Source organism: Schistocerca gregaria, chromosome 3, assembly GCF_023897955.1.
Source record: "Schistocerca gregaria isolate iqSchGreg1 chromosome 3, iqSchGreg1.2, whole genome shotgun sequence".
In the NCBI taxonomy this organism is placed as follows: domain Eukaryota; kingdom Metazoa; phylum Arthropoda; class Insecta; order Orthoptera; family Acrididae; genus Schistocerca; species Schistocerca gregaria.
In genome coordinates, this window is record NC_064922.1 from 317,266,805 (window position 1) to 317,290,746 (window position 23,942).

General features: G+C 41.5%; 1 protein-coding gene across 5 annotated transcripts in view; it reads right to left on the bottom strand.

Annotated features, from left to right (window-relative positions):
• Positions 1 to 1,329: 1,329 nt before the first annotated feature.
• Positions 1,330 to 23,942, bottom strand: part of LOC126353877 (phospholipid phosphatase 1-like) — a 727,736-nt gene continuing 705,123 nt past the window's right edge. For all 5 annotated transcript variants that reach the window (XM_050003068.1, XM_050003067.1, XM_050003070.1 and 2 more), the window contains 4 exons: positions 15,101 to 15,333; positions 8,998 to 9,118; positions 5,592 to 5,768; positions 1,330 to 2,264 (listed from right to left, as the gene is read on the bottom strand). In XM_050003068.1, coding sequence (XP_049859025.1) covers positions 2,058 to 2,264; positions 5,592 to 5,768; positions 8,998 to 9,118; positions 15,101 to 15,333 — 738 coding nt within the window. In that variant the 3' untranslated portion in view covers positions 1,330 to 2,057. The remainder of the gene's footprint in view (positions 2,265 to 5,591; positions 5,769 to 8,997; positions 9,119 to 15,100; positions 15,334 to 23,942) is intronic.

The window sequence follows — 23,942 nt, forward strand, 5'->3', positions numbered from 1 at the left end:
GCATAATATTTTGGGGCAACAAGCCTTTAGCCAAAAAAATATTTACTGCACAGAAGAGAGCTGTTAGAATCATGAGTGGTGTTCATCCAAGATATTCTTGCAGAAGTCTGTTTCATAAGTTACAAATATTAACACTTACCTCTCAATTCATATTTTCTTTGATGATTTTTGTTTCTAACAACCTATCTCTTTTTAAAACTAATAGTGAATGTCATGATCATAATACTAGGTCTAAAAATGATCTACACAGGGATCTGAAACATTTAAGTCTTGTTCAGAAAGGTGTTCATTATTCAGCCACAAAAATTTTCAACTCCCTTCCATCAGGTATTAAAGATCACATTAATGTCTTTCCTACTTTTAAATGTAAATTGAGAGAATACCTAATGGTAAATTCCTTCTATTCTCTTGATGAGTATCTACAGATAAAGCAATGATTTTTTATACTGATAAAAATTTGTTTGCTATAGATCACATTAACTGTTTAATTTGGAAAATGTACTATATTTCCTATTTAGGTATTGTTTTATATTACTTGAGCTATACCTTTGATTTGATTTTAACCTACAAACTTATTCATAATCTTATGGTACATTTTTGTCATTTTATATATGTGTATTATTTGTTTAATTTGGAAAATGTACTATATTTCCTTTTTAGGTATTGTTTTATATTACTTGAGCTATACCTTTGATTTGATTTTAACCTACAAACTTATTCATAATCTTATGGTACATTTTTGTCATTTTATATATGTGTATTATATCTGTTGTATGTAATCATGACTCATTCCACATCCTTGTGATTTATCACAATACGGATTAATGGAATACGACTTAATAAATAAAAAAAAAAAAAAAGTATTAGAGAGATCAGAGTGTCTTTAAAAGACAATGGATTTCTGTAGGAACTGAGGGGGGGGGGGGATCGCTTCACCTTGATAAGTCAGGGGCCTAAGTCAACCATGTCTAGGTGTAGTAAGTAAAATTAATTTTCCATGTCTACAATTTCGTTATAAAATGCACATGTATGTGACACTTACAATAAAATAAACTGAGTAGAAGACGTTAACTAACTTAAATTTTTAAGAGGATAAATGAAATATGTCTGCAGTAAATAAATTCTATAGAAATTAAGTTACTTATATAATAATCACTATTTACTGTAGTCTGTATTATTATTGCTACTACTACTACTACTACTACTACTACTACTACTACTAGTAGTAGTAGTAGTAGTAGTAGTAAATATAACACTTCATCTTGTCAAATGAAAAAGTACTCAGGTGACAATATTTTGTATTTTATTGCAGCAAGAAATGATCTGTGGTAAATTCTTCAAAGGCTTATTATTCAGAAAGATTTACATTATTCACAATAAAGAACATTTGTCAGTCTCAAAATATATTAGTGTTATGGAATGTACTATAAATCACATTCTTGATGCTTGAAGAGTTACAGCTTTTTTTAGCACTGTCCCACCAGAAGAATTTACAAAAAATATTTACAAAGCTCTTTAGTTAACAGTAACTTTCAAGTTTCTCTGTAAAACTAGGCATTAATATTTTTTGCAGTATCTCATATGGGGTATTTTGCATGTATTAGCTGATACAAAATCACAAGAACAAGGTACAGAATCTACATAGTATACATGACAGTACACTTTATCTTGTAGATATTAATATCTTAATCTGAGGCACTTTTTAGATTCCACTTAAGCTTCTTCATATGCATAACTGTCAAATAGGAATCCTGTCATACTTATACTGAAACACTATCATTCTGTCACATTTCCTTAGAAATTGTGCTGCTGGTAGTTAAGAGTTATGGAGTCACTGAAAGTAAAATTACATACAGTTCATCAAGAAATGATATCCACTATCACTCACCATTATCACACCAATCTTTTCAGAAACTTCAGCTCTTACAATATCAATGTTCACACTTACACTCATCACTCAAAAAATAATTCCCACTGTATTGCGACATTTGGCCTTCTTTGTACACTTCAAGAAAATACCTAAAGAACACTGTTAGCAAAGATGTCCACAATTATCTTCAGCTAAGAGCTGCTTCTCTTAATTCCCTCTCTTCAGGTGTCAGAGCAGCAGAGTAACTTGATGTGGATGACAGAAGTCTTCGCACTGACTGGTGCCTATTGTTTGAAATATGTCCATTTTCTCGTACTACATTGTCCAGTTTGCTTGCTTTTGTGTAGGTTGTAGTCATTTTCTTGGTTGATGAAAACTGGTCTGATGTTTTTACCTGTGAAGTTCACATACTACATTAATATATTGTAAAATTTCATAGTGATAAATTAGACAAGGAAAAGATTAAAATTTATATTTGGAGGAAGTAGTCAATGAAATTCGGTCTCTACACTGGCACATCAAGAGGAGAACTCTCAAATATTTGAAACAATTCAAAATATTTGTTACTACAAATATTTAACTGTAAATAACTATCTGTGGACTATCATTAATGGTAGTAAGTTACTTATGAAGGCCCCTTCTTGTCTATTACACTTACAAAGATATCAGATTAGGCTTTCATATAATTAACAGGATAACCTCTACTTTGTATAACTTTGCATGTAAATATTCGTATAAATCATAATAGCTGCCAGAATATTAGCACTTTCATTATGCTGTTAATATCAGTGGATGGTTATTTATAGATTTTGATTTGGAAAATTTAAATGAAACATGTTATAACATAAATGTGAGGAAGTTGATGAATCTTGGACTTTTGGCGTACGAATACAAGAAGTGAGTACAACAGCTAACCTCTCAACTTCTGATAATGACGCTGTAAAGACAAACATTTATTTAATTAAGAGACAGATACTACACAATGCAGAATTAAGGACATGGTCATTCACAAACATGTCACTTTGTAAAATATTAGGGGTCATACTACAGTGTGATAATAACTGGGACAAACCTGTCAAATCATTATTAGGGAAATCAAATAGAAAAATCAGATTACTGTAGCTGGAAGGCACTGTTCTCATGAAACCTCCCTATACATACACCATCCACCCAAGAAGTTCCCAGAAATGTTTTATTCCTGGCATATAAGCAATGCCAGTACAGAAACAATGGTGGCAGCTTGAACTAAAACTGTAAGCATGAGATGTGCACTGGACCAGCCAGTTATGAAAAGGCAGTGTTGTGTGTTGAACTTGTGGCCACATTGTGTCAAAGATGCAGTGTAATGGAGTAACATCTGTGTATCAACTGTTGAAAATGTTTACCAGACTCTTTTGAGAAGAGAAAAGCTTATGTGGAGTTCGTCCCATACAATGTGACTGCCAAACAAAAATGATGTGTGCACCTGCTGCAACTTGATTGTAATGCAAAACAGAAATCAACATCATATCTGTTGATACCTTGTGTTATCAACACAAAACTACCACAAAACAAAAAGGTGCAGAAATTCACGTGAGGTGTCACTACTTTGATGACATAACCAACATTCATGCCATTGTGATGCACAGGATGAACAAAATTCCAAAGAATGATTTTTCTGATGGCAGCTTCAGATGGTTTTATGAATGTTCTGTACATTGTACTCAAGGTGGGGAGAGGGAAAGTGGGAGGGATGGGGCGATGTGTGAGTACCTCAGTCACTGGAAGCACACCATCTTAACTTTTTTCATTAATCCTGTCTCAAAGCATTTTGTACTGATGGGGTACATACTTCACTAGCCATGGTACAGTGCACTGTGAGGGGAAGGGGGGGGGGCATTGCACCAGTATTATCTGTTTTCTTTCCTGTTCCATTCATATTGTTGCAGAAGAAGCTGAGTAGTGCAGTCACTGTGCAGTAGCGGTTATGATACTAGATTGTTGCATGGAGGGTCACGAGTTCAAAACTCATCTCAACTGTAAAATTTTAATTTATATATTTGGTAGGGGTACAGTCTAGAAGTATCCACAAATGTCAAGAATCATTGTACTGCAATGTATATATACCATATGTATTCTGGCCGGAGGCAGTTCACTCTGCACTCTTGTGTGTGCAAGTGCTGAATAAACGTTCGTTAAGTGAAGTTAGTGTTCGTCGTTCATCTAATTACACCTTCTTCTATGTGACAATATATTGGGGGAGGAAAAAATAATTGTCTTTATGCCTCTTTTCATGCTCTGTTTTTTTCTGACATTATTCTCATCATACCTACACAAGATATATAATAGTGCAGCATAGTGTTCATTGTCGTCTTCAGATACAGATTCTGTAAATTTTCCTAACAGGGGTCCACATCAACTACATTAGAATCAGCTACATCATCAAATATTTCTGTTGCACTATTTTGTGTCAAACCATTGTGTAATGATCCTAGCAAGCCATTCCTGGATTTGTTTGATATCTTGTCATGCCCCTTGATAAGGGCTCCAAACAATGGAACAAACTCTGTAACTAGTTGCACTGACATATTTGGGTAAATATAGAGAACCAGTATTCGAGGAAGACTATGCAAATATTCAGCTATCTCCATCATTGCATAGGGGTGCTGAGAAGAAGATAAGAGATATAAAGGCTCTGACTGAGAAATAAGGACAGTCAGTTTTCCCCATTCTCAATATACGAATAGCATAGGACAGAAAATCACACATATCAGTACAAATTTCCCTGTCATACTCTGTACAGTGGCCTACAGAGTATAATTTTAGCTTTAGATGTAGATGTAGGATTTCATAATTCAGTGCTTGAGGTGAAAGAAAGGAAGGAAGGAAGGAAAAGAAAAAACTAAAAACCAACATTCTAACATTCACTTCATGATCTTGAGAGAAATCTAGATTGCTTGTTCATCAGCTGTGCTTCAAGAAATTGTTGTCATACTTATATATTTTTTATAAAAATCTAACTATATTTTACTAAAAACAAAGATTCCAAGACTTACCAAGCGGGAAAGCGCCGGCAGACAGGCACATGAACAAAACACACAAACACACACACAGAATTACGAGCTTTCGCAACTGGCAGTTGCTTCGTCAGGAAAGAGGGAAGGAGAGGGAAAAATGAAAGGATGTGGGTTTTAAGGGAGAGGGTAAGGAGTCAGTATGTGCGGATGGATATGTGTGTGTGTGTGCGCGAGTGTACACCTGTCCTTTTCTTCCCCTAAGGGAAGTCTTTCCGCTCCCGGGATTGGAATGACTCCTTACCCTCTCCCTTAAAACCCACATCCTTTCATTTTTCCCTCTCCTTCCCTCTTTCCTGACGAAGCAACTGCCAGTTGCGAAAGCTCGTAATTCTGTGTGTGTGTTTGTGTGTTTTGTTCATGTGCCTGTCTGCCGGCGCTTTCCCGCTTGGTAAGTCTTGGAATCTTTGTTTTTAATATATTTTTCCCATGTGGAAGTTTCTTTCTGTTTTATTAACTATATTTTACATGTGACATGAAACACACAAAATTTGTGTGGTGAAAAACTTAGAGCACACTTCAATTCTGATCAGCTCCCTTTTGCAACTGAGTGCCTATGAAGCACTGCACTATTTTAAATAGATTTTAACAGTTAATTACATTAGATACTACTTTACTGCAAATTACGGAAAACTTTCAGTGATAAATGATGCACACTAAGTACTTACAGTAAATACTGCTAGGCCAAAACCCAACACAAAACCACCCAGCACGTCCCACCAGTGGTGCCGGTGGTCTGTTATGCGTGTGAGGGAGCACAGGAGAGCCCACGTGAGACATAGACACTGCAGCCAGGGCACCAGCAGGTACGTAATATCTCCTGGCACACGGCACTGCACGAACCACTGTTGGCAGTCATTAAGAATGTCCATAAGTATTATGTTGCATTCTGATCAGTTTCACACATAACTAATAGTGATGTAGTCTAGCATCTGTAATTTCATCTACATGTATCAAACAATGGAAAATCCAGGATGGAATGTAACAATATTAGAGAAGGAAAGTTGCTACTCACCATATAGCAGAGATGATGAGTCGCGATAGGCACAACAAAAAGATTCACACAATTTTAGCTTTCGGCCATTAAGGCATTTGTCAGTACAGAAGATTTGTTTTTGTGCATTATCTTTCCAGTATCCCACCACCTCCCAAATTCCCACAGTCCGGCCACAGAAGAGCATTCCCCTCATAACTCAGTACCATCCAGGACTGGAGCAACTGAATTACATTCTCCGCTATAGTTTTGATTACCTCTTGTCGTGCTCTGAAGTGAGAAATGTTCTGCCCACTATCCTTCCTACCGCTCCTACAGTGGTATTTCGCCCTCCACCGAACCTACACAAATACTCGTCCATCCTTATGCAACCCCTGCCTCCAATGCACTTCATGACTAATACCCCTGTAATAGATCTAGATCCTAGACCTGTCCCATACTTCCTCCCACCACCACCTACTCCAGTCCAGTCACTAACATCGCCTATTCCATCAAAGGCAGGGCTATCTGTGAAACCAGTCATATGGTCTATAAGCACAGCTGCAACCACTGTGCTGCATTCTATGTAGGGATGACAGCCAACAAGCTGTCTGTCCACATGAATGACTATCGACAAACTGTGGCCAAGAAACAAGTGGACCACCCTGTTGCTGAACACGCTGCCAAACATGATATCCCTCATCTTAATGACTGCTTGACAGCCTGTTCCATATGGATCCTTCCCACCAACACCAGCTTTTCTGAATTGCGCAGTACATCCTATGTTCCCATAACCCTCCGACCTCAACCTTCGTTAGTCATTGTCCTCATCCATCCAGCCCCTTCCCTGTTCCCATTCCAGCACCACACAGCCATCATTTCACCACCACACCCATTCTTTTAATTTCTTTTTACTTCTCTCCTTTCCACTACTTACCCACCCCCCATCCCCACCTTTTTTCTGCCCTCCGTCTAAACTGCAGCACTTCACTGTCCATCACTCCCACCATACTATCCCTCCCTCTCCCCGCCCCAGCCTCCTCCTTACCCCCACCCAGTCGCCACCCGCACATGCACTGGTGCTGCTGCTCGCATTGTGGTTTCAGTTGTCTGAGACTGCTGATGTGTGTAGAAGTTGCATTTTGGTGTGTGTGTGTGTGTGTGTGTGTGTGTGTGTGTGTGTGTGAGAGAGAGAGAGAGAGAGAGAGAGAGAGAGAGAGAGAGAGAGAGAAAGAGAGAGAGAGAGAGAGAGAGAGAGAGAGAGAGAGTCTATTGCTGAGAAAGCCCTTAAAGGCCAAAAGCTATAATTGTGTGAATCTTTTGCTGTGTCTATCGTGAATCAGCATCTCCGCTATATGGTGAGTGGCAACTTTCCTTCTCTAATATTGTTTCATCTACAGATACGTGCATACTCTGCAAATCATCGTGAAGCATGGTATCATTATTAAGTTTTGTTCCTGCTCCAATTGCATTTGGGCAACAGGAAGAATAGCTGCTTAAATAACTCAGTGCATGCTACAACTAGTCTAATTTTGTCTTCATAGGCAATACAGGAGTCATGAATACAAGCATGAAGAATATCTCTAGTTTCTTCACTTAATACTGGCTCTTGCAGCTTTGTAAGTAGGCTTTTGTGGGATAACCAATTCAGGCTTCCAACATTTCCGTGATGCTTGAATCTAACAAACCTGTGACTGTTAGTGCCACCATTCTTTGCTGTAGTCCATTTTAGTATGCATCTCACAGATTTTAGTAGTATCCTGGGCTAGCTTCCATGATCATTTCTTAATAAATCACCTTTGTAGACCAACTACATTTTCCCAGTATCTGCCACTTGTCTTACCTAAGCTGCGCCTATATTACATTCCATTTAATATTCCTAGACACTGTTATAGTAAGATATTTATATGAGCTGGCTGATTCCAGTTGTGAATCACTGGCATTTTAGTTATAGGATACTACTATTCTCTGTTTTGTTACATACTTGTGAATCAAGTGGCTGGTCTTTGCAATATTTTAATACTTTCAAAGATCTGACTGAATATGTCTCCACCTTTTTATAACATTCCTTGATTAAAGATAAATGAATCATCTGCAAAATATCTGAGGTTACTGTTAATATCAGCTGCAAGTTCATTAATATACAAGACCAACAGCCAGTCTCCCAACATACTTCCCTGGCAGACACCTGAAATTACTTCTACTTCTGCCAATGACCGTATATCCAAGATAACTTTCCTTATCCAATATACCAAGAAATATTTAGAAGTCAAAAATACTGCATCCATCCAGTTGCCTTGATCCACAGCTTTAAAGATTTCATGTGAGAAATAAGCAACATGTGTTTTGCATAATCAGTATCTACATTAACTAGACTTTTACACTCAACCTGGGCAGAAGTGTTAATGAAAGACCTGTCAGTCTGTCAATGTATTTAAGTGAATGTGACAATGTTCTGGTGAAGACCGAAGTATGAATAGCACATGAAATGTTATTCCAGATGCATTATCATAATAGTACAAGAAGATGTAGATGAAAAACTGATTTTGGAAGTTTTAGTAATTCATCCCACATTGGTCCTTCTACTAAAAGTTAGTTGCTAGCTGAATGGAGGGGGGGGGGGGGGGGCATCGGGTGTCTATCTTACTGATCCAACTGAAGTAGTGTCATGTAAATTATGTGTATGAAAACTTACAACAAGAGAGAAGATTATGCTGCTAGATAAGGAAGGTGGAGAATGACAGATACCAAAGTTCTTCACCACCACCTTGCATCTATACTCTTAGTTCTTTTCACCTTTTTTGCCACATTAGTTAGGCAGTATAGTTAAAACTGCATGAAAATACTACAATACCAGAATAATGAAGACTGCCCCTTTAGTGTTAGAGTGAGCACACAGATTTTCTACAACCCACCTGAAAGATTTGGTTAACATAAGCTTGGAACAATGTCATATTTTACACCAGTATGACAGATTTCTAAAGTCACTATCAAGAAACAGAAATTCAATATTGATTTATCTTATACATCCATCTGAATGTCCCAGATGCAATTATTAATTTCAGCAAAGTATTTCAATGAAATTTATTGTAACAACTTACCATTGTAAAAACTGATGCAAACACTGATAAAGAAGCATGACCTGACGGGAAGGATTTTGTTGAGTCTCGTACATACCAGTTCCCAGCATCCTTATTGGTACATGTGAAATTATTCACATATCTGAAATGAAAAAGACAAGTGTTGCACACATTTAACAGCTCTCACTCATTTTAAGAATGATGCAGCAGCTAACTGCAACAATAAATGACTCAGTTACGGATTTACTTAGGCATGCAAAAATAAAATAAAACTAGTAAAGAACAGTAAAACAAGGAAAAACTGAACTGGGGATGAATAATACTGTTGTGTTTTAATAGGAATCTACTCTTCATTTCTCAGGTTTTTTCAGCAATGATAAATGTTTACATCAGTGTATGAAGGTGCACTGAAAAGAAATACCTCCGAATTTTTTTATGTGAAAACTCTTAAATCTTTTTAAACAAAACAAACTTTATTAACATTCGACTCTTTATTCTTCATGCCTACATACTTTTTCTCAACATTGTCACCAAGATGACAAACATTTCTCCCAACAAGAGAACAGTTTGTTGAACGTCTAACTTCATAAAGGTTTTCTTTAACTTTTGGAAACAGATGAAAATTGAATGGGGCCAAGTTGGGACTTATGGAGGATGATCAATGTCAGTAAATCCGACACATCTGATTGTTGCAAATGTCGCAGTGCTCATGTGTGGTCTGGAATTATACTGAGAGAGAAGGTGCTCCATGTGTGGACAAATTCTTCAAATTCTGTTTCTCATAAATCACTGTAATTCATTCCACACTGCCATGTTACAGACTACAATCTGTAGCCATCTAGCTGCAGCTGACTGCAAATACGTGGATCTGAAGAATAAAGATGCAGAATTCAAATAATATTTGTTTTATTTGAAAAGCTTTAAGAGTTTTCACATTAAAAAAAAATTGGTAGCATTACTTTCCAGCACACCATCGTGTGAGTGGCTGCCATGTTTGGATGATTACATGTTTCAACACTACTTTAGTTCATGTCAGTGGTTCAAGCATATTCTTTGGGAGTATGATCTACTTTTTACTTTCCTCGTAAAACATAATATACAGAGAAATAATCTGAGCAAACTATTACCGTAATACATCATATGAGAATGCAAAAGGAATGTGAAATATTTATCTTTTTTCCGTATCTCAAATTAGTGGGTTGTAGAATGGGATCGACTATAGGAAATAAAGCTTCAAAGGTAGTAGAAAACAGTTTCAGAAAAACATTCTTACATTATTGTTGAATATTTATACATCTGCTAATAACATGAAATAAACAAATAAAAGTAAACAACATAAGATCCTAGGAAAAAGGATATGTTCTACATTTTACACATCAGCACCATCAAAGCACTCCTACAAGAATAATTTACTAATTAATAAACATCTATTTCTGTTACAATGTCCAAGGCATTAAATATTCTTTATTAATAATATCTTTTAAGAGATTATATAACATTACACCATATTCTGATCTATCATCATTCTTTGTACCTACTTACAGTATTTTAAAATTGCAACTGAAACAATAATATGCCAGTAGGAGCAGGATTGATTTCAAAATATTCCTCTTTAATTTTGAAAAATCCACTAACATCCAGCCAACAGTGAAAGTAAAGCTGTCTGCAATATTTGCTGTCTGAAATTATCTTCCTAAGAGTCCTTCACTTCAAAACACTTGCAACTATTGTTTCAAATGAGAGAAACTGTCATGTCCTTGATTGTCAAGCAGATGGATACCAGATAAAGGTGTGCCTTCAGCCAAAATCTCCAAAGGAAACATGGTCAACAACACCATATTGTCCTTCAAAGAGAGATGTTGTTGCTTATTTCATTGCTTACACTGGATGCATGATGACATTGGTTTAGAGGATCAAAGATTAGTTAATGATGAATGTGACAGCAGCAATTTATATGACCCCAAGTTATCCATGACATTAGGAAAAACATCCAAACGTTTCACATGATTTTCCCACCATAACAGTGGCATCCGTCACACTGCATGTGAAACAAGTAATCACTTGACAGAGAGAAACAACAAAGTAATGCCTCATTTACCATATTCATCTGAATCATCATCTACAGACTTCTTTTTGTTCCCTTATGTCAGACGAAATGCATGGACAGTGCTTCTGATCATCTCAAGTAGCAACTGAATCTTTCTAAAACAGTGTTTTTAAGATGTCAACATCAGAGTGGGAAAATTTTTCCAGAATTCAGTCAAATGAATGCAAAAGTATATAAAAGATATGGTGGATATTTTGAAAAATAATAAAACAATTTAAACCAAAAACTATAGTTTTTGCGTAATTGTTAGGATGGTAAAATACGGGTGAGTAGATTTTTTCGTGTCTCATAAGTAGTAAGTGACCAAACATTTTACAGTTAAAATCACAGTTAATTGACAACATTCAGCACTGTGGCAAAAGTGTAAATGGCTGGGATACTTCAAGATGACAGTACTGACAAAATGCTTTGCACCAATATTGCTGGTTACTACACTGACAGAAATGGAAAGCATTGTACCATGAAGCACCATGCTCACCTTTGTGAAGATGTTCATCACATGTAGGTATTAAATGGTCATAGTTTCATTCCACTCTTAAATGTTGCCCATTGCCAACATCAGAATGGCATCTTTCTCCTCTGGCAGGAATAGACTTGAGTGCTCATTGTAACATAGAAGCTAACAGCCTCCAAATGCCATCTTAAGGAATTTCTTGCCATGGCTAAAACACATTATTTGTCAGTTCATGAAGACTGATGGCTGGAGGTGGGTTTTAAAGTATACATCCTCCTATTGCATCCCTCATGTGTCTCACGAGTGATTCAGATGACCAGGATCCATATGTGCCTTGTGGCATTTATAGTGTGAAATGAATTGTGGAGTCTTGTGTTATCCTGTTGGAATATGTCACTGGTACACTGGAAAAAAAGTTGAGTCCATATTGTCACCACTCCTCCTACGGTCACAGTACAACAGCTAACTGTTGGTGCGATCTGTCAAAAAGACGATGATAAGCTCCACTTGCACTTGTTCTGGTTAGTTACTATATACACTACTGGACATTTAAACTGCTACACCATAAAGATGATGTGCTACAGATGCGAAATTTAACCGACAGGAAGAAGATGCTATGATATGCAAATGATAGCTTTTCAGAGCATTCACACAAGGTTGGCACCAATGGCGACACCTACAACGTGCTGACATGAGGAAAGTTTCCAACCGATTTCTCATACACTAACAACAGTTGACCAGTGTTGCCTGGTGAAACATTGTGATACCTTGTGTACAGAGGAGAAATGTGTACCATCACGTTTCCGACTTTGATAAAGGTCGGAATTGTAGCCTATCGCGATTGCGGTTTATTGTATTGCGACATTGCTGCTCGCATTGGTCGAGATCCAACGACTGTTAGCAGAATATGGAATTGGTGGGTTCAGTAGGGTAATACGGAACGCCGTGCTGGATCCCAACGGCCTCTTATCACTAGCAGCCGAGATGACAGGCATCTTATACGCATAGCTGTAACGGATCGTGCAGCCACGTCTCGATCCCTGAGTCAACAGATGGGGACGTTTGCAAGACAACAACCATCTGCACAAACAGTTCGACAAAGTTTGCAGCAGCACAGACTATCAGCTCGGAGACCATGGTTTCGGTTATTCTTGACGCTGCATCACAGACAGGAGCACCTGCGATGGTGTACTCAACGACGAACCTGGATGCGCAAATGGCAAAACGTCATTTTTTCGGATGAATCCATGTTCTGTTTACAGCATCATGAAGGTAGCATCCGTGTTTGGCGACATCGCGGTGAACGCACATTGGAAGCGTGTATTTGCATCACCTCACTGGCGTATCACCCGGCTTGGTGGTATGGAGTGACATTGGTTACACGTCTCCGTCACCTCTTGTTCACATTGAAGGCACTTTGAACAGCAGACGTTATATTTCAGATGTGTTACGACCCACAGCTGTACCCTTCATTCAATCCCTGCGAAACCTTACATTTCAGCAGGATAATGCACGGCTGCATGTTGCAGGTCCTGTACGGGCCTTTCTGGATACAGAAAATGTTCAACTGCTGCCCTGGCCAGCACATTCTCCAGATCTCTCACCAACTGAACATGTCTGGTCAATGGTGGCCAAGCAACTGCCTCATCACAATACGCCACTCACTACTCTTGATGAACTGCGGTATCGTGTTGAAGGTGAATGGGCAGCTGTACCTGTACACGCCATCCAAGCTCTGTCTGACTCAATGCTCAGGCGTATCAAGGCCATTATTACGGCCAGAGGTGGTTGTTCCGGGTACTGATTTCTCAGGATATATGCACCTACATTGCGTGAAAACGTAATCACATGTCAGTTCTAGTATAATATACACTCCTGGAAATGGAAAAAAGAACACATTGCCACCGGTGTGTCAGACCCACCATACTTGCTCCGGACACTGCGAGAGGGCTGTACAAGCAATGATCACACGCACGGCACAGCGGACACACCAGGAACCGCGGTGTTGGCCGTCGAATGGCGGTAGCTGCGCAGCATTTGTGCACCGCCGCCGTCAGTGTCAGCTAGTTTACCGTGGCATACGGAGCTCCATCGCAGTCTTTAACACTGGTAGCATGCTGCGACAGCGTGGACGTGAACCATATGTGCAGTTGACGGACTTTGAGCGAGGGCGTATAGTGGGCATGCGGGAGGCCGGGTGGACGTACCGCCGAATTGCTCAACACGTGGGGCGTGAGGTCTCCACAGTACATCGATGTTGTCGCCAGTGGTCGGCGGAAGGTGCACGTGCCCATCGACCTGGGACCGGACCGCAGCGACGCACGGATGCACGCCAAGACCGTAGGATCCTACGCATTGCCGTAGGGGACCGCACCGCCACTTCCCAGCAAATTAGAGACACTGTTGCTCCTGGGGTATCGGCGAGGACCATTAGCAACCGTCTCCATGAAGCTGGGCTACGGTCCCGCACACCGTTAGGCCGTCTTCCGCTCACGCCCCAACATCGTGCAGCCCGCCTCCAGTGGTGTCGCGACAGGCGTGAATAGAGGGACGAATGGAGACGTGTCGTCTTCAGCGATGAGAGTCGCTTCTGCCTTGGTGCCAATGATGGTCGTATGCGTGTTTGGCGCCGTGCAGGTGAGCGGCACAATCAGGACTGCATACGACCGAGGCACACAGGGCCAACACCCGGCATCATGGTGTGGGGAGCGATCTCCTACACTGGCCGTACACCTCTGGAGATCGTCGAGGGGACACTGAATAGTGCACGGTACTTCCAAACTGTCATCGAACCCATCGTTCTACCATTCCTAGACCGGCAAGGGAACTTGCTGTTCCAACAGGACAATGCACGTCCGCATGTATCCCGTGCCACCCAACGTGCTCTAGAAGGTGTAAGTCAACTACCCTGCCCAGCAAGATCTTCGGATCTGTCCCCCATTGAGCATGTTTGGGACTGGATGAAGCGTCGTCTCACGCGGTCTGCACGTCCAGCACGAACGCTGGTCGAACTGAGGCGCCAGGTGGAAATGGCATGGCAAGCCGTTCCACAGGACTACATCCAGCATCTCTACGATCGTCTCCATGGGAGAATAGCAGCCTGCATTGCTGCGAAAGGTGGATATACACTGTACTAGTGCCGACATTGTGCATGCTCTGTTGCCTGTGTGTATGTGCCTGTGGTTCTGTCAGTGTGATCATGTGATGTATCTGACCCCAGGAATGTGTCAATAAAGTTTCCCCTTCCTGGGACAATGAATTCACGGTGTTCTTATTTCAATTTCCAGGAGTGTATTTGTCCAATGAATACCCGTTTATCATCTGCATTCCTTCTTGGCGCAGCAATTTCAGTGGCCAGAGCGTACTTATCATTCTTCACATGTAGGAATGGCTTTTTCCAGTACTGAAATGAGGTTTGCATAAGAATGAAATTTTGAAGAACATATCCCACAGGAATAGCAATCCTGGAGTTTGGAAGTGTTTGATCAAGGTGTGTGTGGTGTAAAATTTTCCATTCACATTTCCGTGGTTGTAATTTTAAAACAACGAGTGTTGCGACTCACCCGTCACAGTTGGGCGGCTGCGTGGGCCGGCAGGTGTCTAGGAAGTGCGGCCTGGGCTCCCCCACGAGCACCTTGCCCACCTCGGTGGCCAGGAAGACGATGCCGAGCCCCAGCAGGAAGTCGCGGTACCAGCGCGACGCCTCCCACAGGCCCTGCATGCAGCACTGCTTCTTCGTCTTGGGCACGTCATACTCGTTTAGGAACGCCACGCACAGCGTCTCCACCACCCAGATCTGGTCCAAGACAAACCAACAAGATGAAAGTTCTGTTAGACAGGCCACTATCTGCTGTCCGGCATTTGGTGTCTATATAGCAAGGTATGCATCAATGTGGTGTCTAGTATACATGCAAGTATACTGTTACTGCAACTTTCAGACGAATGAGTCTCAGGTAATTTTGTAAAATAAGGCACCTACTTCTATTATAGGAAATGTAAATTCATTAAAAATGGTTCAGATGGCTCTGAGCACTATGGGACTTAACATCTGTGGTCATCAGTCCCCTAGAAATTAGAACTACTTAAACTTAACTAACCTAAGGACATCACACATACCCATGCCCGAGGCAGGATTCGAACCTGCGACCGTAGCAGTCGCGCGGTTCCGGACTGAGCGCCTAGAACCGCTGGACCACCGCGGCCGGCTGTAAATTCATCACAAAGTATATTTCAGATATGGTGTTTTTGTCCTTAAGTTACCCAATAGTAAGGAAAAGGCATGTTTATTTAGATGGATAGACGTTACACTTTCGTGGACGTTCGAACATAGTTTGTTTAGTTATCTTCAGGGAGTTACTGCAGTAAGTTACAGTTTTTTAAACATAATATTATGTTGTTCTATCTGGTAGCTGTTGTATTGTGGACAAATGAATTTAAAACAAATTTTAATACATTTAATTTGGGGATCTAGAAACGTTCAGAGTTTTTAGGATGGATGTTACACGCTGTACATATTTGGCTGTGTTCATATGGATGCTCTTGTGTCGGAATGTTCATTTCAAGGAAGATGTCCAAAGAAGTGTCCATTTCCCTGAATGCGCAGCTTGATGTGCCATCTGAACGAGCTGCTGGCGAGATGTAAATTTACTGACAAGCTTGCTCTACACACTGTTTGAAGTAACGTTAGTTACACTGGACAACGTATCCTTACATTTCAGTTTACACGGCAGGTCGGAATACAGGAACAGACGATGTTCGGTCATCGACAAGCAAGACAAGCATATCCACCGAGTACGATGACATGTTGCTGATGCTCAGCGAATGCCTACACGGCAGTATACCAGCCAAGGCTTATACCGTGAGCGGGCGCGGCTTGTAATTAGAGAATCTGAGGCGGAGCCGCCGCAAAATATACAATAAAATAAAGTTCTCCGTAACGTATTAAGGATTTTAAGTAGTCAGAGCGCATTTCGCACATTCTCATACGGATGTAAATAACATCGGTTAACGTTTTTGGAACTGCTGATATGTGATACCAAGTGATGTTTTTCGAACAGGTAGTAGCTAGTCATAATGAAGCAGCACGCTTCGCCTTGAAATGCCGCTAACGTCTATGTAGCATAGGTATGGGGGCGTGGCTTACGGGCGTGTTGGAGGCTATGGTGTTTCAGCGTAAGGGTATCCTACCAGCCTTTGCTAATGAAACTTTATATCTGTATATCTGTATTATGCTTTCATGCGTCATTAATCGACGTTTAGTATTATTCTGACAGTGTTTTAGACAGCTGTTTTGGCTGTTCTAACCACCGTTGGAATAAGTTTGCAGATGTCTCGCCAGAGTGCAAACAGAGAACAGTACCGTATCACACACGCGAGACAGATCCTCCCCCCCCCCTCTCCCCCCCTCTCTCTCTCTCTCTCTCTCTCTCTCTCTCTCTCTCTCTCTCTCTCTCTCGGGTAATCCCAAAAGTAAGGTCTCCTATTTTTTTGTAAGTACATAGACCTATTTATTTCTACAAAGGTTTACATCAGTTTACAGCCTGAACATTTAGCTATTTTTCTACATGATCACAATTTCTGTCGATGCATTTTTTGTAGACGCTGTGGCAGTTTTTGTATGCCAATGTCATACCAGCTCGCCGCCATGTTGTTCAGGAAGTTATGAACTTCTTCTTTCACCTCGTCGTCGGAGCTGAATCACTTTCCGGCCAAATGTTCTTTTAACCTAGGGTACAGGTGATAGTCACTTGGCGGCAAGTCAGGACTACAGAGTGGGGGGGGGGGGGGGGGTGTTTACGTTCCACTGAATCTGTTGCAGGAGAGCAACGATTTGTCGAACGATGTGTGGGCGAGCGTTGTCATGGACAATGTGTACGCCCTTGCTCAACATTCCTCTCCTCCGGTTCTGAATTGCCCGTTTGAGTTTTTTCAGAGTCTCAAGTTACCTGTCAGCGTTAACTGTGGTCCCAGTGGGCGTAAAGTCGACCAACAATAACCTTTTCCAATCTCAAACAACGGTTGTCATGACTTTAGCGGCAGATTGTGTATGTTTAAATTTCCGCGGCTGTGGCGAAGAACTATGCCGCCACTGGCGCACGCAATTCGCACTTAACGGTAACATCCAACGGAGGCTCCATTCTCAACGGCTGCCAAACCAAGACTGACCGCCTCAGCGCGGCGCGCGCATGTTTACACACAGCGCTTGAAGCACTCTTCGTAACAGAGTAACCAACTGCCACACAAACAGAATTCTGTACTTATACAAAAAAATAGGACACTTTACTTTTGGGATTACCCTCACATATACAGCGAGAGTTTCACGAATGAGTAGAGGAAAAATCGCGCGAAATATAACTAATGTGCAAAATATGTCCCGTTACTGTAGTTTCCTTGCTTGCGGGTAAAGTGCGTTATTAGTAAATTTCTTTTTGTGAGTGTATTATACATGAGTTTAAAGAGTTTTACTTTCTTGTGAGTAACAGCAGCATACGACGAGTTCGAAAGTAGTACAATATAAATTCAGTGTGCAGTGTATCAGGTAAATCAATTCAAACAAGAAGACAATTTAAGATTTTGAAATGTGGGGCTCCAGATGAATGCCAAAGATTAGATGTATATATTGACTAACTAGTGAGGAGGTACTAAATGGACAGGAGGAAAAAATTTATGGCACAACCTGAGTAAAAGGACAAATCAGTTTTCAGGACACGTTATACGGCATCTAGGAATCCTAATTTGGTATTGTAAGTGTAGAAAGAGTGGTAGGGTGGGGGAATGAAGAATGTAGAGGGAGATCAAGGCTGGAGTGCAGTAAGCAGTTTCACCTGGATGCAGGTTGGTTGTATTAGTCATGGAGAAATATAGATACCTCTACAGGGTAGACTGGCTTGGAAAGTTGTATTAAATCGGTCTGCGGACTGAAGACGAAGACGAGGAGGATCATTTCTCACATTTTTCAAGAACTAAATTCCAAATGTCTGGCCAAATACCAGAGAAAATGCGCCAGGTGACTTACATGACAAACCATCTAACCTCAAATGTAACCGTTGAAAACAAATATTTCAGGTGATACGAAATACTGAATATGCAGTGTGTGTAGAAAAGTGTTATTAAGCTGGTAAAATGTGGGTGTCGACTTTCGTGCTACCTTGAAAAACTGTGCACAATGATTCCTGAAATTTTGACTAACTGGAATGGACCTAGCTGCTAATCTCATTGTATAAAGAATAGGGATGTTCGACTGATTATGGCCAAATTTTAACACAGCTTTAGTGTGTGTACTGAGACCGGCGGTCGTTATATAATGAGCAGCATTTGTTTGGGCTATGTATGTATCCATGCGAGAGCCTGTGTCATTTAAACGTAGGTTTCTCGTTACAAGTGGATATATTTTAATGTGGAATTTTTATGTACCGTTCGGCAGAGAGAATCAAAATTCGTTTAGTGCTGTATTTCGTTTAGCTATGCGTGCTGGCAAGTCTGGCAAGCAAGATGTGGCGAATAAACATTTACCGATATGCAGGGCCGGTTTGAGAACATTCCCCGCACCCCCCCCCCCCTCACCCCTATAAATGAGATATCATTTGGCGCCCACACCTCTCGCCTCCCTCAGACGTAAGTTGATTTTGCTAGGGCTCTTGATAAGACGTTTAAAAATAAATTTAAGTCTCGTGAACGTGGAGGTGGGGTGTTTCCGTTTTTAAATAAATAATTTCAAATAATACTTTGTTACAGAAATAAATTTCTGGACCTTGTTCCAGTGCTAAATATTAAGAGAAGAAACAGTTCATTTTCGATCATAATTAACAGCAAAATCTGACGTGGGGGTAAGTACAACAATTTAGGTTCATTTCCGAGATAAGTTACGCGTACGATTTCTGTATGAAGTACTGTACTAGTTAGTACAAATGTATTTTAAGGGCGAATTTTTTGATCAAGTCCCCATATAATTGGACTCAAATTGTCCCCATGGCCTATTCTACCTTGCGCAACGTTGCGAAATATGGTAGATGCGTGAGAACAGGCACATTTTGCTGATGATGTAAGACAAAATCTAACGCGCCAATATGGTCCAAGACGGATAAGTCGAGCACACCTTGTCTTTGCATCTAAAGTCGTCTGACTTCAAATCTCTTGATTTTTCTGTATGGGTTCCTCTCACAAGTGAAGTGTACACTCCTTCAGTTAAAACGGTTTAAGAACTGGATCAGCGAACGGTAGTCTTTTCAAGATTTACTAGATTGTCTCGAAGAATTTGTAATTCACCGTAGAGAAGAGTGCAGTATTTCGTAGAAACCCAAGGACGTCACGTGGAACAACGCCTTTGACCAGAGGGAATGCACGACAAAATTTTGCCTGTAATGTAAATGAAGTAGTATTTTATTTGTTGTTAGGGTAGACCTTGGATGGGCACAGTTAATCAAAAATTCTCTCCTGCTGTCCACAAGGTTGGCAAAGAGTTCTTGTGGTAGAACGTTCCATTCCTCCAACAGCGTGGTTGACAAGTCCTGAATGATGGTGGGTGCATGTGGATGTGCAGCAGTAAGTCTCCCAAATGCATCCCACACATGTTAGATGGTATTTAAGTCGGGGGAACAACCAAGCCAGTCAATTCGCCGAATATCCTCTCGTTCAAAGAGCTCCCCCACCTGTGGTCGCAATTTTCCATCCGTGAAAAATGAGGCCAGGGCTGAATGCACCCGAAAAGTGGCACGTGGGGAAGGAGTGTCACAATAACGCTGACCAGTGAGTGTACTGTTTGCAAAGATATGTAGGTCAATACGCCGACGCAACTTTGTGCTTCCCCACACCATCACATATGAACCGCTGAAACTATCATGTTCGACAATCTTCCTGGGTGCATTGCGTCTTCTCACATCTCGACATATGAGGGAACGTTCTGCGCTGTCTAAAATGATCGTTATCGTGTGGGAAGCATACACTGAGGTGGCAAAAATCATGGGATATCCCCTAATATCGTCTCGGACCTACTTTTGCCCGGAGTTGGCAGCAACTCGACTTGGCATGGACTCGACAAGTCGCTGGAAGTCCTCTGCTGAAATATTGAGCCATGCTGCCTCTACAGCCGTCCACAATTGCGAAAGTGTTCCCGGTGCAGGATTTTGTGCAAGAACTGACCTCTCTATTATGTTCCATAAATGTTCGATGGGACTAATATCGGGCGATCTGGGTGGCCAAATAACTCCCTCAAACTATCCAGAATGTTCTTTAAACCAATTGCGAACAGTTGTGGCCAGGTGATATGGCGCATTGTCATCCATAAAGATTCCATCGCTGTTTCGGAACATGAGGTCCACGAATGGCTGAAAATGGTCTCCAAGTAGCCGACCAAACCGTTTCCAGTCAATGATTGATTCAGTTCGACCAGAGAATCCAGTCCATTCCATGTAAACACAGCCCACACCATTATGGAGCCACCACCAGCTTGCGCCGGCCGTGGTGGCCTAGCGGTTTTAGGCGCTACAGTCTGGAACCGCGCGACCGCTACGGTCACAGGTTCGAATCCTGCCTCGGGCTGGATGTGTGTGATGTCCTTAGGTTAGGTAGGTTTAAGTAGTTCTAAGTTCTAGGGGACTGATGACTAAAGAAGTTAAGTCTCATAGTGCTCAGAGCCATTTGAACCAGCTTGCACAATGCCTTGTTGGTAAGAACAGAATAAACTATGTTACATTGAACAATGTTATACGAAAATGACGTACTAATTCCAGGTTGACGTTTGCGAAACGCACTCTACGCTGTGCTCACTCCATATACATTAGCTCTATGAAGAATGTTATACTCGCTACGGTTCAGTACACTATTCCACAGAACATATGGGTACACTGTAATCAACTGATGGTTCGCAATTCCAGTCCGCACCGGGTCGTCACAAACTGTAGAATATACCTGACAATCATACATGTAGCCTGGGCCAAATAAATCCGTCAATAATCTGTAGAACAGCAACCCGTAACGTAGTCCAGTAAACAGTCGTGACACGAGAGTACTGTGTAAGCAAGGTAAATAACTGCAGCTAATCACAGAGGTCCAATGTCGGCTGTCATGATCGTACGGCAGCGAAACTTGGTAGGTATTGTAATGCGTCAATGAGGATCCTGTTTATGCTGGAAAAAAAAATAGCTGCAATTTTGGCCACCATAAGCAAAACTGGCGCTGTGAATGCCGGAAAGACGAACAGAAATGTTTCCACGTGTAACGGATTAGTAACAGGACTTGAGAATAGAAGGTTGAATAAGTGAGAAAGGCATAATGTCGATTTTTATTCTTTACTGACGCTTACGCAATTCGTTCAATGTGACTACCAGAGACATCTACGAGATACCGGATGCGTAAAACGACGTTATCAACAGTTGCTCGCAGCGTTCCGTTGGAATCTGGTCCCTGTGTACTATCTTTCAGGTAGAGACCGAACGTGTCACTGGTAAATGCGTTCTGTTAGATATTACAGTCGTGGAAGGTGCATTAAGCAAATCTTTCACTGGGCGAGCGACATCAGGTTTTGCCCCATCTTGCATGAAAACATTGGTTTCCTCACAGTTGCGCTCTTCCAAAGAAGGAATTACTTGCTTTACAAGGAGGTGTCGATAACGTGCAGACGTCATGGTACACTTGACAGATCCTCTGGGTTTATTCTCTTCAAAGAAGAACTGACCAGGGTTAAAGACGCTTCTGAATCCACACCGCACATTCATATACGGCGAGTGCACTGGCACTTCGTGCACAACACGCGGTATAACAGTGCCACAAATTCGGTAGTTCTGTATATTCACTGCAACCTGTAGTGCAAAATGTGCCGCGTCACTCCACAGAATGTTATTTGGCGACCACATGTAATCAACTTCGATCCGTGCCAGAAACCGAAGCGGAAATTCAGAACATGGCTGCGGATCATAAGGTCTCAGTTGCTGCATCGTCTGGATCTTGTAATATAGAGCGAAAAACTTTCTGTACTGTTGACCATGGGATGCACAATTCTCAAGACATTGCAAGACCAGCTGAGACGCATGCTGTACGGTCAGTTACAGCAAAGGTAGACTCGTCAGTAACTTCCACTGGGATAGGACGCCTTCCTCTTCCAGGTGCCACACTGAGCTCCCCCATGTTGTCCGATTTTATCACCACCAACTTTAAGCCATATAACGATCGTCGCTCTCTTCAGACCTGTCAGTCGGCGATACTCACTCAATGCTGCACTTTAATTGTTCCTGTCCACATAAAACAGTTTCACCAATAGCGCACCGTCTCTCTTCTTAATAGTCATACTCTTCATTCACGTTATTGCGTATCAAATAATAGCGTGGCTGTCATACTGTCATACGAACAGTGCATAGCGCCATATTTGCACCTGGTGGCCAAAATTAGAACTAATTTCAAATGCACAAATGCGTGTGTGAATTCCTAAGGGACCAAACTGCTGAGGTCATCGGTCCCTAGACTTACATACTACCTAAACTAACCGAGATTGAGAACGACACACACACACACACACACACACACACACACACACACACACACACATGCCCAAGGGAGTATTCTAACCTCCGGCAGGAGAGGCCGCGCAATACGCACAAGGCGCCCTAAACCGGGCGGCCACTCCAGGTGGCGAACTAATGTTTTACAGCCTAAATCGGTTCCGCTTTGACATCTGCAAATCTACGAAGATTCGCTGCGCCTTATAATTACAGTGCACAGAGGGGTCCAAAAAATGTATCCACTGTTTAAAAGTCCACAACTTGCAAACTAGTTGTCTCATTTTTGGTGAAAGTCCAACAAAGATATCACTGTAGGTGTTCGAAATGGTCACCATTAACATCCACACACAAACGATGCCGCCGAACTGCAGCACGAACTACTGACTGCAACGTGTTCAGTTGGTTATTTGCACATGAATGTACGATGGATTCTCGAAGTTCATCCAATGTGCGTGGCTTTTGTCGATAAACGACGTCCTTTAGTGTTCCCCACAGGTAAAAGTCCAGAGGAGTTAGGTCGGGGGAACGTGGTGGATACTCCACAGCACCTCTACGGCCTACCCATCTTCCTGGTAGATTTTCGTCGAGATACGCCATAACACGATTTTGGTAGTGGGCTGGGGCACCATCTTGTTGAAAGTAAATTCTTCCGTCTCCATACAAGTCTCGGATGGCAGGTAAAATGGATGTTTGAAGCTTCAGAAGGTACACCTCACCGGTAACTGTGCCGTCAAAGAAGAATGGCCCAATGAAGCCACGGTAAGACAATTCACACCACACATTTACTCCTGGCAAATTCACGGCTTTGTCTACATGGATGTTCGGATTTCCGGCGGCCCAGTAGCTGCAATTGTGGCGATTTACTGAGTTTGAACTGTGCCTCATCAGTCCACATAATTGTCTCTGCAAACTC